At 36.0% G+C, this 26579-nt stretch overlaps 1 protein-coding gene across 17 annotated transcripts in view; it reads right to left on the bottom strand.

Moving 5' to 3' along the window:
* Window positions 1-26579, bottom strand: part of GULP1 (GULP PTB domain containing engulfment adaptor 1) — a 112860-nt gene that overhangs the window by 62514 nt on the left and 23767 nt on the right. For all 17 annotated transcript variants that reach the window (XM_087882086.1, XM_087882100.1, XM_087882102.1 and 14 more), the window contains exons 2-3: window positions 14849-14976; window positions 1576-1637 (exon numbers count right to left, since the gene is read on the bottom strand). In XM_087882086.1, coding sequence (XP_087738212.1) covers window positions 1576-1603 — 28 coding nt within the window. In that variant the 5' untranslated portion in view covers window positions 1604-1637; window positions 14849-14976. The remainder of the gene's footprint in view (window positions 1-1575; window positions 1638-14848; window positions 14977-26579) is intronic.

Here is a 26579-nt window from a genome sequence, read left to right as displayed (position 1 = left end):
GAACCACTGTCCTAGGGGATGGCACCCATTCCCTATCTCCCCGCTCTGATGGGTCGGGTAGCTGTGACTGGCAAGAGACAGTCCCTCAAATAACCTGATCCCAAGCCATGAAGGAGTTTAAAGGTGACAACCAGCGCTTTGAATTGCACCCGGAAGCAAATCGGCAGCCAATGCAGCTCCCAGAGGAGAGATAATACATGCGCACACTGGGGTCTGCACAAAACCATGCGGACTGCTGCATTTTGCACCAGCTGGAGCTTCTGGATACTCTTCAAGGGCAGCCCCGTGTAGAGCAGGTTGCAATAGTCAAGACAGGAAGTGATATAAGAGTAGAGTTCCTTATTTCAGGTTTTTAATACTGTTTTTTAAAAAAAGAAAACCAAGGATTTTTTTCCTAGCAGACCACATGCAAGTCTATGAAAATAGATATACATATATATACCCTGTTTTCCCCAAAATAAGACATCCCCTGATAATAAGCCCAATCAGGCTTTTGAGCGCATGGCAATAAGGCCAAGCGCTTATTTCAGGGTTCAAAAAAATATAAGACAGGGCTTATTTTCTGGGAAATATGGTATTACATACATAATACATATGTACATACACATGTCTGTCATCACACAGAAACAAGAAAAATGAATGTATCCATTAGACACATATCAAGACAAGTTTAATGGTATACATGAACCCCCAAATCAGCTCTGCATCATATTACAGTGTTGCCATATAAATAGCTCATATATACTAGGCAGAATATTTTTTAAATAGCTCATATGGCAAAAAATGCTTGCCAGGAGCTTCATTGTTCTTCAGACCCTCTTATAATAAATCTAAACTCAGTTTCTAAAACTGGTGGCCATCTTTTGTAGATGGTAAATCACTATTTAGTAACTGTTTCTTGTCAGGTGCTAAGAGAGTGGACAAATGATAATCATTTTCCTCATCCTTAGTTGAGAGCTACAAGAATTTAAACCTTGTTGTCCTTGTATGTTGGGTTTGTATTTTATATCTAGCAGCCACTGGAATCCTTTTGTAATTGCTTTAATAGCTTTTCTATAATCTTTTTATAAGAACTCTGTGTTCTTGAAACACCCATTTCCATTCTGACTTGTTGAAAGAAGCCTGAGCATTCAGACCAGAATACCTAATGGGACTTTTTTTATCGTTAGATTTGGTCAGTCAATAAGATTATCAAGAGAGCTTCTATTACGTGTGATGAGAACTCCAGAGTGCCCTTACAAGTCAGGTGCATGAAAATGCTCACTTCTTCAGGTGCCCATTTGGAAGATTTCTATTTTTTTCCCAGGTTTTGTGTGAATGTTTGTTTTTATTTTTTTCCCCTTTACCCTGCCTCATTAATATAAATGATTGTTATATAATTTTAGTCTATCTTTTAAATCTTATAAACCACTCCTGTTACATATGGCAAATAATTAAATAACAACTCATTAAGGCATTTTATCATAATGCTCTTGCCAAATGTCATTTCAAGTTTTGTCCTTTTGAACTTTGTCTTTTTTTCCCCAATGCTTCCTTTTTTCACTTTTTCAATATCATTGAATTGAAACTGCTTACCTTTTTTTCTGCTAAAAGCACGATTCATGATGACAAATCATCCACTGTGCATATGATTTAAACTAAAAAATAAAACAAAACAATATATATATGTATGCATATATAAATTTTGATTTAAAAGTGACATTAATTTCACAATAGTTTATTTGCAAGTACTATTAGATTCATGTTACGTACTATGAAAAAGTCCTTAAAAAAAGAACTAATTAAGACATATATTCTGCAATATACTTGAAATGCAATCTTAAAAAAGATGCTAAATGCAACAAAGTCTCACTAATCTCTATTAGATTTACCCTACAGTCCTTGAAGACTAAAATGCCAAGTATAAATATAAAGGTAGATTGGACAGAAAGTGAATTCCTTAAATTTAAGACAATATCAGCACTTGGAGTTTTCAGTGTACTTGGACTGGCACTTTCAGTACTCTTAGAACCCCATTTTCTAGAGATGGTTTTTGTTTTGTCTTGCTTTATTTCTGTTATAAAACATGATACCACAAATGAATTTCCATGGATTTTTGCCACCATATTCATTCTTTAACTCTGATCACATAGGTTTTATTTACAAATGAACCTTCAAATTAAATTCTGCTAGGTTCAGTTGACTTTCTGGGGAAGCTGGTAGGGAAGACTTCAAATGGTGAGCACATGATTGTAGGGCGCTTGGCAATATGGCATAAGCGCAAATGGGTTGCCAAGAGCCCAGATTGCAATCACGTGACCACTGGGTCACCACTGGCTACAGTGGCTATAACTTTGGGCATGGATCTAAGTTTCTTCATTCATCACCATCAAATGGTTGCTGAATGAATGGTATTTAACAACAAGGGCGATGTTTATGTTTCCAGAGCAACACAATTATTTATTAGTTTGGAACATGCCAGTTTCTTAATGCAGAAAATGATGTACATATTAAAAAAGCATATTTTCAGACATGATTACTGTTAACAAACAGTATAAAGAACACAACTCTAATGAATGGGCGGTGGAACTCCCAAAATATGGCAACTACAGGGCATCTCCTCCTAGTTTATACTTGGAGGAGAAATTGGAAGAAAAGAGATTTGATATGAGTAAGTCTCAGAAGAGGTCTGAGAGAGTCATAGCCTTGATAAACCCCCAACTCTCAGGTTAGGAATATGCGTATCGCGCCAAGGTAAGCAGATACTGACTGAATATAGATAGATACACTGTAGAATCAAATAATTCATTTGTTCAAGTTGAATTGGCTTAAGTCAATTTTTTTACTCAAGGTGAATTGATTCAAGTCAATTTTTATAACATTTTACTTAAAACAAAACTTTAAACAAAACTGTTTAACTATTTTCTCCTATATTTTCCTGACATTCCATGTAGTTATCTCATAGGCAAGCAAGTAAATGAGAAAAAAAGAGAGTTTAATGACAGCACAATAAATAGAATCTATAGAGATCTCCCATAATGCATGGAATTTCCCTTATTATTTTTTTTTAGAAAAATAAAAAAATTCCATAACCAGAAGGGTACACAACAATTCAAAGATAGATTATATATAATTGTGCATACAATAGAATTTCTCTTCCACTCTGCTCTAAATTGCTATCCTTACACATTGCATGATTTTTTTTTAGAAAAAGATCTTTTCATAAATAAAGTTTTGTCAATTCACATTTTTAAAAATGTCACTGTTTCTGTTTTGAAATGATAAACATATGACTGTGATGTCCCTAGATCATGAGATTGTCTGCCTTTGCTTATGTAGTACTTCCTCCCAAAGAAAGAAAGAAAGAAAGAAAGAAAGAAAGAAAGAAAGAAAGAAAGAAAGAAAGAAAGAAAGAAAGAAAGAAACCATATAGCTAGAATGAAGCTGATCTTTCTGGCTCATCTTCAATGTGGGAATTTTCTGCAGGACAAGCTGCATTTGCATCTTGGCAATTCTTGGACTAGCATTGTCTATAGTGTTTATATTATTAACAGTTTCACAGGTTTCAGAAACAGACTGATTTATTAGGAGCTGCCAGAAACTTCCCTTCTGAAGGAAAGGCAACAGAGTATTCCAAGTAATGGCAAGACCAGGAAAAGAAAAGGATAATGGGAGCAGAGCCCACTTTCTGTCTGGATTCTAATACAATTGTGTTAGTAATTGTGGCACTATCCTCTTTAAAACTGGCAGAAGATTTAAAGTAGAAAAAGTATAATTCTTGATAATTTATCACAGAACACCATGAGGCTAGTGAGATGCATGCTGGAGCAAATTCCATTCATTCTACCATTCAGTGAATTCAATCTGGGACCCTGCTTTTCATAAATCAGGAATAGGATATTGAGATCTATTGTTTACTCACGAATGATTTATGTTAGATTAGCAAGTGTTTTCACTATGAAGAGAATTGAATACCTTGCCCTGGTGTACCTGTCTATAAATTCAGACACACCAATGTATGAACAGTTTAAAATTGGACAGAAGCATAAAAACGTAACTAAATCAAAACACAACTAGAGCTGGCAAATGGAATAATTGAACAAAAAATAAAATAAAAGGATAACAGAATAAGCAAACACATTATGCACATCATGAATAAAGCATTCAGTCTGGAAGGGTTCATCCACTTCTGACACCATCAGTTATGGCATCTTTCTGGACTGATGGGAATGCTTTGGAGTGGGCAGCACTGTTATGTGGCAGTTCTACTCTTTTCTTTTGTCTCTGGTTTCAATCAATGTTAAGTAGGGAGGAGATTGAGTCCATGACCTCTCACTTGTGATGGTGGGGGGAGACTTATGATGCTTATGGGGGGGGGGGGTCATACGACTTGACAATTGCTGTTGTTTAACATCTACATGAAACCACTGGGTGAGTCATCAGTTTGGGGTCAAGTATCATTAATAGATTGATGATGCCCAAGTATACATCACAATTCCAGATCAAACAAAGGATGATATTGAAGTCTGCTCCAGTGTGCAGAGATTCTATGGATATGGATGGAGAAGAACAGACATAATTTTGACAAGAGAGAGGGGGTGATGATATTTGAGCCCCCTGGATCTGATGATTTTCCATTTTGGGGCTTGGATGAAGTTGCACATTCCTCACTGAACACTGGTGCACAATCTAAAAGTTGTCTTAGACTCAGGTCCTTTCAAAAAGTTGTAGTTAAGAAGGTCTTTGTACAGTATATCTAGTGCACTCTTTCCTGGACTGAGAGGCTCTTCAGACAGTTACCTCCAACTTGATCAACTCTTGGATAGATTACTGTAAGACACTCTACATGGGGTTGTCCATGACGAAGCTATAGCTAGATCAGATATACTAATGCAGGAAATGAAAGGCACGTCCTCATGCTTATGGAAGCCAACCACTTTGTAAGCAGTATTGGTTACTAATTAGATTCCAGATGTAATTCAAGGTATTAGTTATCTTCATGGCATAAGGAAGAGACTGGTTATTTGAGGACTGCCTCCCTGGTTCTTCCTCTACATCCAGTGAGCTAGGAAGAGTGGGTGTGTTTGGGGTCCCAGTCATTTAGCCATGTCATGTCATGGGACCCAAGCCTTTTCTGTCATAGTGCCTGACATCTGGAATGATATCTCTCCAGAGATTCAGATAGATCCCACCCTGATGATGTTTAGGGAGGTGGCTGTTCTCCCAGTACTTGCACATGGTGATGCCCTATCAAATGGTTTTTGTTGTTGTTTAAATGTTTGCTCATGATTTTTTATCTTCTTTGTTTTTTTAATACCTTTCCTATTAGACTGTAAGCCACCCATGCTCTCTGGGAATCAGGCAGCCTACAAATTCTACTAAACAAAGCAAATAATGAATGTACTTAATTCTGAAGAAGCTTGCAGCATGGCCAATGAAACATCACCATTGCCCCATCATTCAATATCATACATTTTTCCACATAGCATTAGTCATAAGTCATTTTGATAATCAAGAACAGCTGTGAAAACCTACCCACTATGATTAAGTTGAATAATATTTATTTACTGAATCTTTTACTTATCTGGAAAGCTTCCAGCACTTCTTTTTTTAAAAAAAAAAACCTTTTACTAAATATATCTTAAAGCACGGAAACCATAGTGCAGTAATAATGGTTTGCCCATGATTATGGTGATTCCCTTGAAACAGGAAGGAAGCTTGATCATTATTTTTTGTACTATGCAAACAAATTATCCTATTCAAATGGTGGGGGAAAACTGAAGATTTAAAAACTACTTTTTAACCCATACTGGATTAGTCATTCTCCAAGTCAACAAGGAGCGTGCTAGGTGTTGGGGCTCCTGGACATCTGGTGACAAATGGGCTACAGGACTTAGGACTGTTGGCTGAGCAACTAGGGTCAGCAGCTTCAAGACTATTGGAAGAAAATTTGCTTACTCATCACAAATATACAAACATTGTAACAAGAAATAATGATCTGTTATCATAAATCAAATCCAGAAGATATCTGAAAAGAACACATCAGTTCTGGAACATGCAAAATCAGAAATAACAGAGGCTAGTAGATCAACCTTTGATTTATAATACAAAATAAAGTATTCACAGAAGCCGATTTGGCAGAACCCCAAAAATCTACCCAGGGCAAAGAAATTAAACCCTTGCCAGAAGCAGCTCAAATTGTCGAGGCAAACTAAGGAGAGTTGGCAATAAAGGAAGCCAGCATAGCTACTGAATTATTTTCATTCCCAAAAGAGATATGGATGTGAAATGTTGCACGTTCACCACACAGTTGAAGAATAATAAAGGGCATTGGAATAATGTTTGAAGGACAATGAAGAAGATGCACTGAAATTAGTACATGAAGGTTTACTGAATATTGGAGAGACCAAACTGGTTTATAAAAAAGACCAAATGAGGAATAGAAAAGAGACATGGCAAAGCAAAGTATTACATGGCCAGTATATAAACAAAACTAGCAGGCAAAGCAGATAGCAACAAGATCTTGGAATGACTAAGAGCAGGAAAGTTGAAGAAATAGAGGAGTTAATTCTAGCTACAGAAGATGAAGAACAAATGAGAAAACAGCATCAGACAGCAAATGCTGCCTCTGTAAAAAAAAAAACTGAAGAAACAACTACTGCAAGATCACACAAAGTGACTACAAACAATAGCATGGTAACAATGGCAAATTGGAATATCTGCAAGCAATACTATTTTCCTGCAAGCAAGGACTGATGGGACCACAAAATGGACAATAAAGCTAAATGAAGAAGCTAAAGTGCTCTTGGACTTTAGAATCAAACACTTTCCGTAAAAAAAACCAGATTTAACAATCAACAGATGTTGATAAGAAAGAAAAAAAAATCTGAATAGTGGACATTTTAGTACCTGAAAACAGGAGAAGAGAAGAGAAAGCAATGGAGAAAATCACAAAACATCAAGATCTGCAAATTGAAGTACAATGATTGTAGCAAAAGAAAGCAAAAATAGTACCAATAATAAAGGTAAAGGTAAAGGTTCCCCTCGCACATATGTGCTAGTCATTCCCAACTCTAGGGGGCAGTCCTCATCTCCATTTCAAGGCCGAAGAGCCAGCACTAATAATAATATTACCAATTATATTACCAATAATATTATTATTAAAATAATAATATTAATAATATTAATATTAATATTAATAATAATAATAATAATAATAATAATAATAATAATATCACCAATAATAATAGGGTGCAATTCCAAAACAACTGGAACCCATCAGCATTGACAAAATCACTATCAGTCAATTTCAAAAGACAGATTTATTTGGAACAACTTACATCCTGTGATATAGTTTAAGACCATCAAACAACAATATCTTCGTATGCCAGGTTCTTGGGAAGGACTCAATAGATAGATAAAAATTCCAATTCCAAACCCAGTCTAAACATCTGGCTGGCTGTGCAAACAACAACAACAACAACAACAACAACAACAATAATAAACATGGAACTGCCTATTTTCATGGACACTAACTTAGTAATTCTAATGTCCTTGGTTAAGACTGGAATTATTATGTTTCCACCAGTCATAGACTATGAATCTAATTGTAGATTACACAAACAAAATAATAAATCCCACTAGGCAGATAATTACCCATCAGTGAGATTTAGCTGGTATGGTGATGAATTTCATCCTAGTCCAGAATGTGCTCTTGGTTTAACAAATGAAGCAAGCTAGGAGACATTTCCCAGCAATACCCAGTTTTTCTGGGACGAATCTTGATCCAATTAGAAGTTTGAATTTTTAAATTCAAACAAGCAGAGCTTGAAATTTGCTAAAGCAGGTCAAATCAAGAAGCCAACCATTTAGTAACAGAACCCATAGTTAAAATATAAAACCTCATACAATTGCAGAGACCCTGAAGACACTGACTCTTCCTTCTTGCGGTACTGTAGTAGAATATGAAACATAATAAATAGCAAAAAATATCTTCTCTTTTACACAGTACTATTAAGTGTCTTCATTCTGGTTGAAAAAAACAACCGGAGGAGTGAAGAAATGTACACAATCCAGTTGGGTCAAAAGATCTTTGTGGAAAAGCTTAATGACTGGCATTCCATTCACCACAATGATGATTGTAATTGTTTTAAAATGTTGTAGAACTTGAAGCAACAACAACAGGCCAAGATATTTTCACTGCTTTGATTAACTATTTAGAATCTGTCCCGGAAATCCAGAGCAGTAATTTGTGCAGAAGCTGTTCTTTCAGTAGTTGGATCAATGAGGGTTTTTATTTTAGTGAAACAGGTAAACAATGACTTCTACATAATGAAGCACTGGTTGCCGAAACACTCAGCCATGAGTTGAAAACTAAGCTAGACAGTCATGAAAGTGGTGAACAACATTAAAAGTAGGTCACTTACATCAAGCTTTTGTACTAAATTGTGTGAAGAGCCTAGAAGAACTCACTCACATTCTCTTAAAACTGCTAAAAGAAAAATGGTTGAGGAAGATATTAGAGTTCGTTTCTCTAGTACTCCACCTTACATCAAATCAAGGGTCAAATCCAACAGGTTCTATAACAGGTTCTAGAGAACCGGTAGCGGAAATTTTGAGTAGTTCAGAGAACTGGCAAATATCACCTCTGTCTGGCCCCAGAGTGGGGTGGGAATGGAAATTTTGCAATATCCTTCCCCCAGGCAGGGAGGGAATGGAGATTTTGCAGTATCCTTTCCCTGGAGTGGAGTGGGAATGGAGATTTTGCAATATCCTTCCCCTGCCACGCCCACCAAGCCATGCCCACAGAACTGGTAGGGAGAAATTTTGGATTTCACCCCTGCATCAAATGTCTAAATAAATCTCATCATGCTTGCGAATACCACTAGGCAACAATAGAGAAGTTAAATGTCAATAACATTTTTTTTGGTCATGTTGTTTCCTAGGAGTTTAAAATTGGAAATATATTGGTAATGCAACCACATATAATAAATAAGCAACTCTAAAGAATGCTGATTTATTGGCAACATCTTTTCTTTAAGTTATAATTGCAACAAGATTCTTCTGAAAACAATCTCCTTCCTTAGGCTAAACTGCTTATAAATCCCGAATCAATTTGATCTAACATTCTGAGAACTATGCTCCATGCTTTGCCCTCAGTGGCAAATCCAGTTTGGGACTCAAGCTAGGCTGAGAATGGGAGTCTGCCTTAAATATGACTGAAATAAATCTGGGGTTGTGTTGTTGTTGTTGTTGGTAGAGTCCTTGGCTCAACTTATCCTGGCTGACAAATTCACCTCCATTTGGAAGAAGCGAATAGTTACTGATTGTGGCTTAGTATGAATTTTTACTTCATGCTCTGTTAATGATGGGGTTGAAGACAGCCATGCTTGAAGCTTAGCAAAAAGCATCTGACTCTGACTAACAAGAAATCCTCATATCACCACTCCATTACTTACAGCGACATTTCTTATTCCATCCCCAGATACCTCTACAATACTACCTGTCCCACATAGAAGAGGTATTCACTTGCCAGGGTTTGACACCCCATCTCCAAAGACAATGGAGGGGAGATATAACAGCATCCCTTAAAAACACCTTTGTGTCTATCGGATACAATGACTGAGACTTATCATCCTTGTTCTCCGTGTATCATTCTTAGCATTTAGAGTTAATCTTCTTCCACAACAGCAGATGCTGGCCTTAATCTGAAATCTTACCCTTTCTGTTGACAGATCAATTCAGGATAATGATTTCAAAAGTGAAAAATTGCTCCGCTATAAACTGTTATTAAAAGACAATGGTTTTGATGTGAATGCCTTCACACTCCAATTCCATTCCACTCATACTGACACCCATGATACACACACATAATCACATATATGCCTGTATGTGCACATACCCTCTTTTCTTTCTTTTTTCTCCTTTAATCTATATTGAATAGTATCCATACAATCTATTATTAGCTTTTTTTTAAATGCCTTTTTGGTCTCTTACAGATACAATATCACATACAATTAAATAAGATTACTTATTTAGTTGCACTGCATTCATATACATTATTAACAATCCTTGTGAAATTAAATCACAGATGAATGGGAATATCTGAGTTGAAGATGGACATGAGAGGAAATATAAATCAGAAAATATTAGATAAGGTTTCCAAGGAACAGTATTTATGGTTGTGTATATTTTAAAATGATTAGTAAAGAAATGTTTCAATGCTCTCAGGAATAAGCTCAGTTAAGTCTTTGAAGGAGCTCTGACTTTTTTTTCAGGTTCATGCAATGAAAAGTCCTGCAAGACCTTAAAATTGCTTAATAGAGATGAAAAATGCCAACTTTATGACAGAAGATTATGGAAATAACCTGCTTGATTTGATTAAATTATGAGCGTTAATTATCTTAAAAGCATAATGTGATAATAATTTAATTTTTTGGATTGTTGAAATTGTGTAAAATGAATCCATTGGTGTACTGCATTTCTTAAAATTACTGAAGAACAGAATCAATATACATTTTTATTTACAGTTCTTATATTAAAATGTCACTTTATTCCGGAGCGGAACAGAGAATAAGCCTTGTCAGTCGTAGCCTGACTCACCCTGTGAAATATCTTCCTTCCTTAGGTGAAGATAACCCCTATCTTGCTTGCCTTTAAAAAGTCAGGAACATTCCTGTTTGCTATGCATTTGAAGGCAGAATATGCTTTACATCTCTCCTGAGCTTTTGGTTTGACATAGATCTACATTTCATAACTATAAATCTAATTACATTTATTGACTGTGATAGTTTATTTTATGGACTGTGTTATTTTATTGGATGTATGCCACTTGGAGTCCCTTGAATATGGGTACTGTATAAATTGGATAAATAAATAGCTCCAATATACATGTTTTAATAAACCATTTTTACTGATTTAATCTTCACAGACTCAATAATAATTGTTGACAGGGAGGGAGGGACAGAGGGAGGGAAGGAGAGAATGTAGATAGATAGATAGATAGATAGATAGATAGATAGATAGATAGATAGATAGATAGTCATTGATTTATAACCAGAATTGGCACCAGCATTTCTGTTGCTAAGCAGGGTGGCTTTTAAGTGAATCGTGCCTGATTTTACTATCTTTATTGCCATAGTTATTAAGTGAATCACATGGTTGTTAAGTGAGCTTCCCCCATTGACTTTGCTTGTTGGAAGGCAGCTGGGAAGGTTGCAAATGGCAGTCACATGACCCCAGAATGCTGCAACCATTATAAATACATCCCAATGCCCAAATTCTGATCATGTGACTATGGGGATGCTACAATGGTTTAAGTGCAAAGACTGGTCATAACTAACTTTTTTTCAGTGCTATTGTAGCTTTGAAGGGTTGCTAAATGAATGTCTTGACAACTGTACTTAAGTTTTCTTACTTACTTTATATTTCATATGTTCACTGATTTTTTGGAAGATAATTAAGAATATTAGTAGACCTGGTATTTTACACAATATGAAATCTCTGCTAAGAGGAAACACAATGAACAGAGAGCTAAGTACAAAGGCTTCCTGTGGTTCAGTGTGACTTTCATCCAGGCTTGTTTTGCTTTACATTTTAGGGAAAGATTTTGAGGAGAGGTTTTATTTATCTTTTTTTAAAAAAATGGAAAGCAAAAGAAGCAGCAGGAGCAAGATGCCTTGAACAAATGTTTCGAAGTAAAGCTAAAATGGGATTATGTTACACTTTGATTAAAATCATTTGGAGAAACACTTAAATATGTCAAATTATACTGAACATATTCAGCAAAATTGTAAAAACGTAAATATGTTTTGATAAAAATACACAGAGTCCATAATTAGGGCAGCCAAAATAGAGTACTTTGCTCAGTCTGAGCTAAATAGAGTTAATTTATTACAGCTTGATTAGCACTTTACTAGTTTAGCGCCATAAGTTCCTAGTCTTTTAATACATAATAATTTCCATATGCCCTACAAGGTGACAGAAGACTTATTGTATAGTCTAATGCAACTCTCTCAGACTAAAGTGCCATGAAAATAATAGTGTGGTGCTAATCAGTTCCAGAAAACAGAAAAAGCATGCAAAAATAAGCACTCAGAAGTTGAACTCAAATCTTCTTGAATTTCAAGCCTGTCTTCCAGTCTTGAATTTTTTTTACTCAAAATGGAATTATGATCTCAAAGTCAATCCAGAGCATGGCAGCAGGGGAATTGGCAGTGACAACAGGAGAAGAATTTAGGATCACATATAAGTTTTCTACATATGGTCTTGTGCTAACCTCTTCAACACCATAGCATGTGCAAAATCATTTGAGGAAGAACAAAAAAATATAGGAGCACAGTGTAGTTAATCATTAAAAGACAATATAATGCAAGATAGTTAAGAAGTTTTTATCTTGGATGAGAAGCAAAATGTCTTCAAAAGAAAAAACAAGAAAGTCCAGTTACCTCCTGAAAAAGCACCTTTGCAACAACCATGACCTGGATGACTGAGAATCTCTAGAGACTTATAGTTAAGAACACTTTTTCCAAGTAACTAGAAGTTCAAAAATTTTGCTTTGGGCTAGACTGTAAGTGAGCAAATGGTAGCCACAAAGAATGTACACTCAGAAGAGTGAATAGTATTAAAAAAATAAAATTCATTAAGGATGAAACTGAAATGGAAGACTTCTAAAAAAAAATGTTTCAGAAATTTGTTTGGGAACAAGAACGATACAATAAAGAGTAGTACTGAAGAGAATGCTATAAATGTTACCATAAAAGAATGAATTGAGAAAATAAAGTAATATGCTGTGAGAATGTTGGAAAATGGTAAGATTGCAAGGGTAACTTGTGTAGTTCAAAAAAGTACAAATTTGAGGTGATTTCTTTATGGAACAGTGCTTCAATTTGTTTAATATTTGTTAAATACTCTATGCTCAAAGATTGGAAGAATGTTTTTTCCCCTAATGCAAGGGGATAGAGAGCAAGAATGAATGTAAAACACAAATAGTTTAGTTGGCGAAGTGTGACTGGGGAGATGTTTGAATGAATTCTGATTGAAAGGGGAGAAAAGGGGACAATGACCAAAATTTGAGAAGTGCACAGCAACTTGAATTCCAAGCAGGACTTTGGCAGACCAGATTTTTCTTCTTCTTCTTCAGCATTAAAGAACACTGATTGAAAAAAGTGTATTTATGTTTTAAAAAAGGATATGATATAAGCTTGAATTATCAAATGTTTTGTATGAATATCGAGTTGAAGTGTGGTACAGATGGAAGTTAAGCATGGGCAAGAAAAAAAAATAAACACTTAGCAAATACAAATTTGAGCAAGGAATAAGAAAATAATGGGGATTCCCTAACTGCCTAATAGATTAATGGATAATTGTATACAGAATGCTTGTGGTAATGTTAAAAGGTATAGTTGTTGGAAATGTGTACTTTGTTGAACGTATGTGTACTTCGTATACAGATGATGCTGTGTTGTTGGCTAATGACCCACAGTAATTAGAGCAAATATTAGATAGACTATATGATGCAATGGATCTGAAAATTAATGTAAATTAATGTATCAAGGATCAAAATAGTTGTGTTTGGCATAGGATGCTGTTGGCAAAGACCATGAGGAAGCATAAAAAGCAGGAGAGAAAATTCCCCTAGTTTGCAATGAGAATTCCAGAGCTATGCAAAAGATACTTAAGTGTTTCTCTAGGTTAGAACTGCCTCCTCAACTGTTAGTATTAAAGGATGTGACAGTGGAAAATGATCTTTCAGAAGGTATGTCTAACAAAAATAAGGAAACATAAAGAGCATAATTCCAACTGTTATGTACCGTTACTTCAAAAGGAATTTGTCTTAACAAATAAAACTAATTGGTAGTTTCACCAATTGAAATATCACTCAGTTTTTGAATCATCCTTCAATGCATTTTTTCTCTTATCTTTGAGGATATTCAAGATTACGTAGTTACTAATTTGGATGCTGCAACACACACATACACATAGACAAACGCAAAAATGTACAGTGAACCAAATATGGATAATTTATGGCCCTACAAATATTGAATGGCTCCCAGCATCTGTCACACTTACTCAAATAGTTAGAGGGACAGTTTCGTCTTCTTTATATTATACATACAAACTCACCACACCACATTTAAATTTTTAAATTATGCCTTGACTTTATAAAACAAGCATCAAAATTCTACCTTGACTTAATAAAACAAATTAGAAAATGCTCTTCTGTGTTTCTAATCATTGTACATCTTTTTCTGCAAATGTAATATATTTTTTTAAACAGTTTAAATTCAACTGTAAGTAACTGAGCGATATGCACAAGTGTAGTCAGAAGACAAGGGTTGAAACAGTTTCCTCTGAAAACATGGAATTAACAAGTCACAGTAATCATTTGCAAATTTTCTCCATGTAATTATTTTCAATACATTGGTATTTACAGGTAGTCCTCAACTTATGACCACAATTGAGCCCAACATTTCCGTTGCTAAGTGAGACAATTAAGTGAATTTTGACCCATTTTATGGCTGTCCTGCCACAGTTGTTAAGTTAAATCACTGCAGTTGTTAAGTTAGTTAATATGGTTGTTAAGTGAATCTGGCTTTCCCATTGATTTTGCTTGTCAAAAGGTCACAAAAGGTGATCATATGACCCGGGAACATTGCAACTGTCATAAATATGAATTAGTTACCAAGTGTCCAAATTTTAATCATGTAAGCATGGGGATGTTGCAATGGTCATAAGTGTGGAAAAAAGTCATAAGTTTCTCTTTTCAGTGCCATTGTAACTTCGAATGATCACTATATGAACTCTTATAAATTGAGGACTACCTGTATAAATATTAACAAAAAGTCAATATGAAGCATGAAATTCTTACCGTGATAAGCTCTGATTTATAGCAAGGATCAAAATGGTTGTTTGTTTTCAGGAAAAATAATTCACTTTTTTGTCCACATATTTGACTTCATGCAACTGTTTCCTATTTTTCAGTTAAGGATGAATAGGCTGAAAGAAAGAAATCAAAAAGTCAGCTTGTAAGTAAGTGAACTGGTCATCAATGGAGAATTATTAAGAATTATTTAACTGCATTCAAAAGAATAAAAATTTTAGAAACATACAGCTTTTCAGGGGTGGCTTACAACATATCACCACTTTTGGGATAGTATTTACTATTCCAAAGCTTCCTTGTTTAATATCTGATTTAATAGGAATGGAACTAAATAATATTTTTCTACATTACCACTTACATTAGTCAAGTATTGGGGAATCAACACTGAGAAAAGGAGAGAATTTTCTAGAAGAGTAAACAAATTTAAGCAGTAGAAAGAAATCAGGTAGTAAGAAAATAAGTTTTACAGCCCTTAGAGGTGAGCTGAGCAAATATATGATTCTTTGGTTATCCAAAGTAAAAAAGCAATATACCTGTCTATCTTCTGAAATTTAAATGACAGCAGTAAACTAAAAAACTTCAAGGCATCTTGCTTAATAAATGTATCAAGGGTATCTGAAATGCTAGTTTAATACAATGAATTTAAGAGTGATCTTATCAGTTCTCAGATCACTTCTCTAACCAGATTTATTTGCATTTACAAGTTGAAGATGTTCTATGAGAAAGATGCTAACTATGCAGATCTGTACTGATAGACCCAGAATTGCATTATTTTATATTTTACATAATACAAAAAGGAGTTTGGAATTAAACCCATTTTTAACTTAAAATTTCTATTTAAATGAAATATTGTGTGATTGATACAAGCATAAAATTTCTATATTCATATCAAAGCAAACATGCGTGCCACTCTGCTCAGCTGAGAGTTTCATATTTAAATAAACTAAAAGATTTGTAACATCCATTTACAATTTTATACTGTGGTAGCAATAGTTATGTTAATATTTCAGGACATTTACCCATATCATCTAACAAAGCTATATCAGGTAATGAGTGATTCTGGGTTGCAACCAGTGGATTAAGTAGATTAAGTCACTTGGACCTATACTGACCCAAAGACTATTATTCTGAAAACCTCAAAATGGATGATGGGATTAGTGCAAAGTCTATTCACGTTTTAATTGAAACTTCTGAACTTGAGCATCTTGAGGACTAAGAGCCATCTTTTCTACTCTGAAGTAGTCCAGGGGGGTTAGGATATGTACTTGCTAAGCATGGCATTGGCTAATGGAAAATGCCTAAGTTTTATATTTATATAAAATATATTTATATGAGTCATGGTAGCACAGTGGTTAGAATGCAATACTGCAGGCTACTTCTGCTGACTGACTGCTGTTTGGCAGTTCGATTCTCACTGGCTCAAGGTTGACTCAGCTTTCTGAGGTTGGTAAAACGAGGACCCAGATTATTGGGGGCAATATGCCGACTCTGTAAACTGCTTAAAGAGGGCTGTAAAGCATTGTGAAGCAGTATATAAGTCTAAGTGCTATTGCTATTGCTATTTCAAGTGCAATGTCTGGTTATCACTCAATGATAGCTTCCTTTTTTACACATGTATGCCTAAAAGTATGTATTGTTTTAGTAATATATTCACAACATTCGATTGTCCAAACTAATAAAAGTAACGTCATGTCCCTGTCAGAGCCTGAATCTGTGAAGGAAGACGAGCCGGAGCTGGAGCCGAGGGGAGACCGGGGGGGGGGCTTTGTTGGCTTTGTAGGAATGTGGGGAGGAGGCAGGCCAGGGTCCCTCAGGAGTGGGACAGCTTGCTAGCAGGGAGGAATAGGGGCAGGATGACCGAGAGAGGGCAAGCAGTGGAAATGAAGAGCAATGGAGCTCAGGCGATGAGCAAGGACTGCTCCCTTCTGATCCACAAGCATGGAGAGTGGAGGGAAGGTGGGAACAGGGCAGGCCGACCCAACAACTTGGGAGGAGAGCACCACGCCCCTCTTCACAAGGCACACCTGGGGATTGAGATTTAAGGAGACGCTGTGGGGAGGGGTGTTTGTCGGGAACAAATGCTGAATTCATGGAGTTTGGTGTGCCAGTGCTGATGTTTGGAGTTTCCTGGACTTCTTGCTTTATTTCTTGCTTCCTGGATTAATTGCCTTGTTCCTTGGCTTCCTGAAATCATTGTCGTATTCCTTTGCTTCCTGGACTCATTGACTTATTCCCTTGCCCCACTGGATTTCTTACTTTGCAGCCATTGTGCTCACAGCGTTTTGCTGGATTACTTACAGCCAGAGGCTGCTGGAGATGTGTGTGTATGATCACTTTGCTCTGGGACTTGCCATAACATGGGAGCGTTCGGGGGGAAGTTGAAGCAATAAAGGGGCAATTTGAACTATCAGCTGACTGTGTTGCCTCTGTGCCTTGCCCTGGGTCATCGCAAGTAAAATGCTGATATTAAAACTCAAGTTCCACTGCTTTATATCCTTCATAACTACACAGTTAACATTTTCTGCATGCAAATTATTTTTTACATTTGCTTAAAATACACTGTACTCAAATACACAAACAATTATTCTACTAGGTATATATAAAAAAGATGACCAATGTATACTATTTACTGTAAACATGATTGTAGCAATGGCTGTAAAATGTATTTTTATAGTAACGATTATAGTAACGAAAATGATTATGTAACTAATCCAGTAATAAATATTAGAATCAGTTGTTTTCCATTAAGATCTTCTAAGCATTATTTTGATGTACACACATGTTCTTGATTAAACCAACATCAGTGGTTTATTAAAAAGGCAACAGGATATAAAACCAATTTTTAATTTTGGCTGAAGCAATTTGGCTGCTGATCAGGACTATAAACGTACTTCCTGTCACATACATCCACAAATACACACACCCCAAAATAGAAAAAATATTTTCTCAATGATCCAGCTGGAGCAAAGATGAAAATGTAGTTTTATTAAGAATGTAATGTTTTCGCCCTACACACAAGTATTTAAGTACAACATGCAGATATGAAGCTTACCAAAGTCTTACACTCATTATTGATTATGTTTACAGTTCTAAGAAGAACGGTTACTTCTTAAGAGTGGATCTCTATTACGGAAATTTACAAGTTGATATATTATGTCATTCATGACCTCTGGGCTCTATTTACGCTTCAGTAAAAGATTGCACAATAAATGTTAACGGGACTCAATATGCACATTTTACTTCTATGCACAGGAACTGAATGTCATTGATCAGAAATCTGCCATGAGATTTACGTATTTCTCATACGTAAATAAGAACTAGCCCCAGTCAAAGACATTAAATCACTAGAGATGTGTTATGTCCCCACTTGCTTCAAACGCTCTACTATCAACCCTGATAGTAGTGCTATCAGTAGTGCTGAAGAAGCCCACCATCAAGGAATTGAATGACTACAGACCAGTTGCTCTAACATCTGTAGTCATGAAAACCTTTAAAAGGCTAGTGATGTCCCACTTGAAGCTGGATTCATTTAACAACTGTATGATTAACTTAACTGCAGTGATTTGTTTAACAACCCTGGCAAAAAAAAAAAAAAAAGGCATAAAATCTGACACGACTCCCTTAACAATTACTTTGCTTAGCAACAGAAATTCTGCCCCTTGGTCATAGGTGGAGAACTACCTACACTTTTCTGTGAGCCATATTTCTCTACTAAAAAAATAAATTTCAACTTGATATACATGTATTCCCAAGTAAGCTTGAACATGCTACAACTTTAAACCATAAAGCATTACTGAAGACTTCAGGAAATATCACTTCTTATTCTGAGGCAATAGAACAGTAGATAATAGAAGCCAATGAACCTTGAAAAAAGATAATCCTATCACTCAGCCAAAGCTTAATATTATTTTTTTATTTTAGGCAATAGACTGTAAGGAACTAAAAACGACTGGGGAAAGGACATCAATAGTGTGTGTGTGTGTGTGTTGTGTGTGTGTGTAGAATAGAGAAAGCATCACCTGGTATCCTTCTTTCCATAAAATGGTTAAGACTGGAATAATCTAAGGCTACTTGCTTTAGGACAAACCATGACAAGTACCCACAGTGGTATTTCCAACAGCTCTGGAAAATTCTGTGCTTTTTGATAGGTGGTGAAAAAGCAACAAATTTGCTTTAATTTATCTCCGTCTCACTCTGCTTTTGCTTATCTTTTATCCCATCAATTTTCCCCATGTTTGTTTGCTGACCTCCCACTTGAAACAGCAAGATTGTCTGAATTCAGATATGATGCTGGTAAGCTTCAAGCTATTTTTCTGCTAGTTGAGCAGAGTGGCATGCATGTTTGCTTTGATCTGAATCTAGAAATTTGCAGGAAATGGCTCTGGGCGCAAACTAAATTGGAAATTACCCACAATAATTTAGCAACAGAGTTATTGATATTCACCAATAGCAACATATATCAGTATATAGTATCAACAAAGCTCAAGACATAAGTTTAAATGTACCCAGGATACCATTAAAAAATTAGTGCTAGAAGTAGTTGGAATCAACCTATTCATTAACTGCATATTTACAGATTTAGTTGTATATCATTATATAATTTAATTAGACTATACTATATATTTAACTAATTTTTTAAAGCTAGATACAATCTCTCCAAATATGAACACATTATTTTTTCCTTCTACTGTACATCTGAAATATATTCAAATATATTGTAATATATTCTTTTACAGTTCTGACAAGCATATAGTACCATGTAAACAATATCTTGTATAAGTGTTCCTTTGAAACTGCATGCATTAAATTAGTTTTATTGCAATACATATGTATTTCCAGTTTGGCAACTATCACTCTAGTAATAAATTCTGCCTTGCAATTTTGTTCTAGGTCAGTTACGATGCTGCCTCAAATAGTGTCGTTTACTTTGACTTAATCCAAACTCTTCTCATTTTTCTTGCTGATAAATGTTTAACAAAAAGGCCAACATGGAGACTGAGCCTTTCTATGTACTGTTTTATTTATAGCCTTTTATCTTATTTTTCAGAGCAATTATTGTCTCCTAAAGTACATCTACTAAAGTAAAGAAATAGGCCCTATTATCAAATTTATAAGACATGGCAAACAAGGAATGGAAAACAGAGGGAAGAATAAGAGAAGATGGGGAAATTTCAAAGCTGCTAGGAAGGAATATTTATGCTGGAAATAATAGATGGCGGCTAGTATGAACTTCCTGAAACTCTTACATAAACAGGATTTTGCTCTTGTTCCTTTGCCCAATACATGGGACATCCTTTATCTTCCCTGTCCCAGAGAAGGTAAGTGACCTTCCTGGTAGTAAAAGGCAAAGGAAACCCTTAAAGTCATTCTTTCTCCGACTTGTATACTGTAAACAGCCATGTCAGTGCATCATGTTATTTGAGTGACCAATGGCAACAGAATTTCAGGGTCTGATCAATTAAGCTGAAGTGTCCTACCCATCCATGTTTCTATCCTGGAGCAAAAGGTTTATATTAAATCTACAAAAATATATTCCTTACATATAAAGTACTTTTATAGCCTATAAGCATTAAACATAATAAAGAACCTATAAAAAGAAGAGAAAATGAATACATAATTGAGGAATCATAAGTAAGGAGAATAACAATGAAAAGAGATGATTGTATATAGATATTTTTATAGGACACAGAAATTACCCCATAGATTCCCAGGAATTATAATATTTCTGTTAATCACGTGATATTCCTAAACAGACTCTTTCTTTTTTTTTAGTACCTGATCTCTAACATGAGCATTCTCTCTATCGGTGTCACATTTATTGCCATGAGTTTAAATTTTATTAATTATTTTCCTTAGTTAGATTGTTTCATACTTTACAGTTTAATAGATGGTAGAATATGATTATTCTGGGGAGAATAACTCCCCAGAAATATTCCAATTTCTATTGAAATTTTAATCTTAACTACTTCTGGAGACCAGATCCATACATGACACAAGTTTTCTAATTAATATCAAGCAACCACAATCTTTATGAATATTCAATAATGAGAAGAATTATCAATATATTCTTCTGATTCTAGTTCCAAAGTAAGTTGTTAATATTAACCTATGTCGTACAACCGAATAAATCCAACTAGTACTGAAGGATAACTCTTGTCTCAATTGGAAACCATCTAGGTGTAAATGAAATAGGCTTCATGAAGTGCTTATTATTCTGCTAATATTAATATATTATTTGTTTCTCTCTCTCTCTCTCGCTCTGTCTCTCTTTCTCATCATGCTCATTTTTAAAACAACAGATTTAGAAAATGTGAAAAGCAATTCTTCAGCAGCTTATTTCAGCATTTTCGTTCTGCTTTGAATTTTGTATGTTACAAATCATTGGATTTCATTGGTTTTTGTTGACAAATGAAAGTATGGAAGCAACAAATATAATGGGAGGTTTTTACACGAAGCAGCATGTGAGCAAAGATACCACAGGGACAATAATAGTTTCTTGCAACATGCAGCTTTTGACATAAGCTTTTGTAAAGTGGAAAGCACCATTCTTTTGGATGCATTATGATTTAAGGGTAGATTAATTTAAACCTGGAGAAGGAAGTTAAAACTGAATGCTACCTCTTTAATAAACTCTGTCCAGATATTATCCCAGGATAGCTGGAATAGAAATTGTTTGTTATTTCAGTAGCACCTTTATGTTGTGGAATGATTGGTGAGATGAATACCTTCTTTTTAAGCCATTCTCAAAGTAAGTCCTCTGAATTGAAATCAAAAGGATTCTGATGTGATGGATAAGCACCTGCTTATCCTCTAAACTAATGTTTTCTATGTGATGGTGTCCTTAAGCATCAGGTAGAGGGTGACTAAGAAGAGAAAACAACAACAACAAGAGAGAAGCAGAGGCAGAGAAAGAAAGAACTGTTGAAGCTTATAAAAGTTTGCTTTAATAAATGAAATAAATTTAGCAGCATTGAGTTTCTAGGAGATTTAAAGCTAAAGACTTATGGGAAGTAGGGAAGAGAATGCAGCCAACAAATTTTGGCAGTGAGAAGGAAAAGATCTCAATACAATTTCCTCCAGGTTTCAGTGACTTTCTGCAACAGAGCCAGCCATTTTAAAATCATATAGAAGAACAAGAATAAACAAATTTGATAGGAGGTTAGATAATTAAACTGTGTATTTCATTTCATGTAAACTTGTAAACCTACAATGACTTGCCAAACTGAATAAATCTTACAAGTTATAATACAATTTAATTTTAACATCATTGTGTCTGATGATTATACTACACTAAGATATTTACAACCTCAAGACTATGGAATAACATCCCAAAAATATTTAGGGACTCAATCAATCCCGTTCCTCTTGCCAAGTATGAGTGGATCTGGGTCTTTTAAGTTTGATGGAGTAAAACAGACAAGTTCTCTTCCTCCTATAACTTTTCACATCACTAAACAGCATATGCCAGGAAGCATATTTTCAGGGAGCTATATAACCCAAAAGTAGAAGGCTGAGTTCCAAATATGCCTTTAGGAAAAAAAACATGCAGAGTTTTGGAAGGATTTCATATATGAACTACCTCAAAACTAGAAAGAATAGAAAGAAAGGAGCTGAATTAGTTTAATTAAAAACCTAGGCAAATGAATCTAGATGGAGTCACATTTTAGAGAAATATCTTGGTTCCTCAGATTCTCAAAAGTCACCTATACAATTTGCGTACTGAACTGTGATGGCCTAGCATTGTCTAAAATAAAGTAAACATGATGGTATTATTATTTTATACAATTCATTAACTCCAGCATACACAGGTACAGATTAAAGCAAGAGAAATGTTCTCCTCCTTTCTCTTTCTCCATCAGTTTAACATGCTATAGATATGATAGCATAGCAGCGATGAGTTCTCCCAATATTATACTGGTGGAACAGGTTTATAATCAAGTGTATTATAATGTTCAAAAATTATGCAGAGTTTTCTAATGTATTGTGGGTAATCAATAAATATATTGTATGGTTTAAATAAAAATATTATACTTCAAGCATTTTTAATAAGTAAAATATGCCAACCTGCTTGTTGGCTTGCAGTACCTAAAATTGCTAATTAATATACATTATCAGATTATTTGGTGAGTACAGTCACTGATCGATTCTAAAGGACAAGAAGAGATGGAATAATCCTCTTATCACTTATAGCTGATGTGAATGTAACCTGTGTTTTCCTGCCCCATATTGGAAGTAGTGTTTTCCAGCTTATGTTACTTCAAGCATTGTTGACTGATCTCCCTGCTGCACTTTACTTTCTTCTAGAGAAAGAAAGCAAAGTGCAGTAGTTTCATTGTCCACAGTATCAGGAATAAATACTCACTTGAGCTAACCACTGGTCACCACCTGTGCAGTTCAAGCCTCTGCTGTAGTTATTATTGTCAGTAATGTTCTACTAGCATAGCAGTTTAGTATTTGTCTGATATGCAGAAAGTGACTAGTTCAAAACCCAGAAGAAGCATGTATTTTTAATTACTATGATTGCCCTGAGATACAGTCTCTGCTATTATAGCAATATAATTTATATTAAGATGCTATTAGGCAGAAAGTTAGAGTGTAGTTTGGTGTACTGGTTAAGACAACAGGCTAGAAACAGGGAGATAGTGATTCTAGTCCCACCATAGGCACAAAGGCACCTGGGTGACCTTGGGCCAGTCATTTTCTCTCAACCCTAGGAAGGAGGCAATGGCAAAACACTTCTGAAAAACCTTGCCAAGAAAACTGAAAGGAATTGTCCAAGTAACCTCTGAGAATCAGATATGTTTGAATGGAAGAAAAAAAGGCTGCCTCCCCCTGGAAGCTAGATTAGTTCCCCCTCTGGTAGTCTTCCAGAAGTCAGCAAAAACAGAGCTCTTCTGGAAAGTGCTTGAGGATGAATGTGGATATTGCCAATTTGTGTTTTGTTGGCAGGTTTTGTCTCTTTCTGTGTTATTCATATAGATACACATATACAATGCTATCTTAACTCTTACTGCGTTCTGTGGTTTTTATTGTGCTGTTAGCTACTGAGACACCTTGGAGATTATGGCAGAATAACAATCAAATAAATAATATATATCTACTGACTATATGAAAAGTAGACTCATTAGTTCCATTTTGTTCTAGCACCGAAATTAAATGGTAATAATATTCAACAAGCAATATACTTAGGAATGCTCTTCCCAAGGAATCTTAATATCAGCTACTTCATAAATTATTGTACAATATCTATCTTGAGACCTCATTGTGGATGCACACTGGATAATTGAGAAAGCCGAAGAATGCCAAAAAGAAGTTAGTATGTGCTCCACCGATTATAGAAAGGCCTTTGATTGTGTCAATCACGTCACGCTGTGGAATGGGATTAGAAGAATGGGAATCCCAAAGCATCTCATTATCCTATATGCAGCTCAGGAAGACACAGTATGGATAGAACATGGTGAAACAGTCTGGCTTCAGGTTGGCAAAGGAGTAGATAAGGATGCATATTCTCTCCTTATTTATTCAACTTATGTGCTGAATATATATTAAGGGAAGAAGTTTTAAAAGTGAAGGAAGAAATACCAATAGCCTGTGTTATACTGATGACACTACTCTGATAGTCAAAAATGCAAAAGTAGTAGTAAATGGTAGTAAATGGCAAGGAGTATATTGAAAAAAAACCATAGCTAAAATTAAATATAAAGACCAAACAACTGATAACAGACACAACTACCAGCTTTAGAATTAACAATGAATATAGCGAAATGGTGAATAGTCAATTAATAGTAAGGGCACAAGCAGTCAAGAAGTACACCAGAGACTAGCACTTTGTAGAGCAGCCATGAAAGACTTGGAAAAGATATTCAGATGCCATGATGTGTCTATACCTACAAAGATTAAAGTAGTACAAGCAATGGTATTCCCTCTGCAGATGTAGCAAGTGAAAGTTACATTTTAAAGGCGTAGAATAGGGAACAGTATCTATGCTTTTGAACTTTAGTGTTGGAGAATGCTCCTGAAAGTATCATGGATAGCCAAGAAAACTAATGGGTTATGAAATAATAAACCCAGAATTCTCACTTGAGACATAAATGACCAGGCTCAAATGATCTTATTTCAGACTCATTATGCAAAAACTTAGCTGTCTGGAGAAAGCTTTAATGCTGGGAAAGATAGAAGGGAAGAGAAGATGAGGATTAACCAGTACTGGATGGATCTACAGTGGCAATGGGTCCACCATTGAAAGATCTGATGGACCCAACAGAGCCTTGGTAGGTAAGAATTGTATTGTATACAAGAATGAAGTTACTTTGAGCTATTAATAAAATTGTCTCTTCTTTGAACTGAGGCAATTTACTTATTGTGCTTCTTCAGCCAACCTTTCCCAATGACATTTTGCCTTGTACATCCCAGTCTTACAGCTGAGCAGCTATTAGATTCTGGCAATGTTTCTCCCGTAAGAAACTTTAAATTCCAACCTAAGTCTCACAGCATCTGTTTTTCCATTCCCCATCCCTGACTTCCTCTCCTTTTATCTTTAAAATAACTGGCCCTTCTTCCTCTAGATTTAAAAGGATGAAATGTTCAGCACTTTTCATCCACTTCCCTCTGTCGGAATCATTTAGACTGCTCTCTGAAGCCTGAAATTTCAGAACTGTCCATCTCACTTCAGGGTGGCAGAGCCGCTTGCAGTTTAGAGGCATGAAAGGCAGCAGGGAAATTGGCTTTCCTTCCTTCAACTATATTTGTAACTTATCAGTCACCCAATCTCAGCCCTCTCCCATGAAATCTCCCTTTTCCCCAGCCTCAAAATTGCTGGCAATTGTGACTAATCAGATGCTTTGGGTTTGTGAGGGTGTTACGTGTTGATTTCCTTAGCTTGTCATAACAATACATATCTTATGTATATCTTATATATAAGGAATTGTGTAAGGAATGTAGCTTAAGATATTATTGCTGCACAAGCTCAAAATGAACATATGAAAAAGCTTCTATAGCTAAGCCTCTGGACATAACTAATGATGTAAGCAAGGAGGAGGCTACATAGCCTACACCAGTGATGGCTAACGTTTTTGCTGTCGCGTGCCAAAAGCAGGGGGAGCGCGGGGGATTGTGCGCGCATGTGCCCACAGCCATAATTCAATGTGCCCCCCCTGCATGTAACCCCCTCCCCGTGCTCCACCCACTTTTGGCAGGTAATGGCCCGATAGGCCCGTTTTTCGCCCTCTCCAGACTCCAGAGGTTTTCTTGGAGCCTGAGGAGGGCAAAAATGGCATTCCCCACCCCCACCTCCACCCCCTGGAGGCCGGAAATGCAGTTCCCTGACTTCCAGTGGGACCAGAAGTCCCGTTTTTTGCTCTCCCCAGGCTCCAGAGGGTTTCTAGAAGCCTGGGGAGGGTGAAAACAGCATTCCCCACCACCCTGGAGGCCCTCGGGAGGCTGGAAACGGCCCATTTGCTGACTTCCGGTGGGCCCAGAAGGCCCATTTTTTGCCCTCCCCAGGTTCTAGAGGCTTTCTAGGAACCTGGGGAGGGCAATAACGGCCTTGTCCACACACACCCCAGAGGCCCTCTGGAGGCCAGAAACAGCTCGTTTCCAAACTTCTGGTGAGCCCGTAAGGCCCGAAAATCAGCTGGCTGGTGCGTGCATGCGCGCTGGAGCTGTGCTAGGGTAACGCTCGTGTGCCCACAGATATGGCTCCACATGCCACCTGTGGCAT

This window comes from Pantherophis guttatus, chromosome 1 (assembly GCF_059756535.1).
Source record: "Pantherophis guttatus breed Tessera chromosome 1, ASM5975653v1, whole genome shotgun sequence".
NCBI lineage: Eukaryota > Metazoa > Chordata > Lepidosauria > Squamata > Colubridae > Pantherophis > Pantherophis guttatus.
The sequence above is the reverse complement of the archived record's forward strand: the minus strand, read 5'-3'. Positions and strand labels throughout refer to the sequence as shown.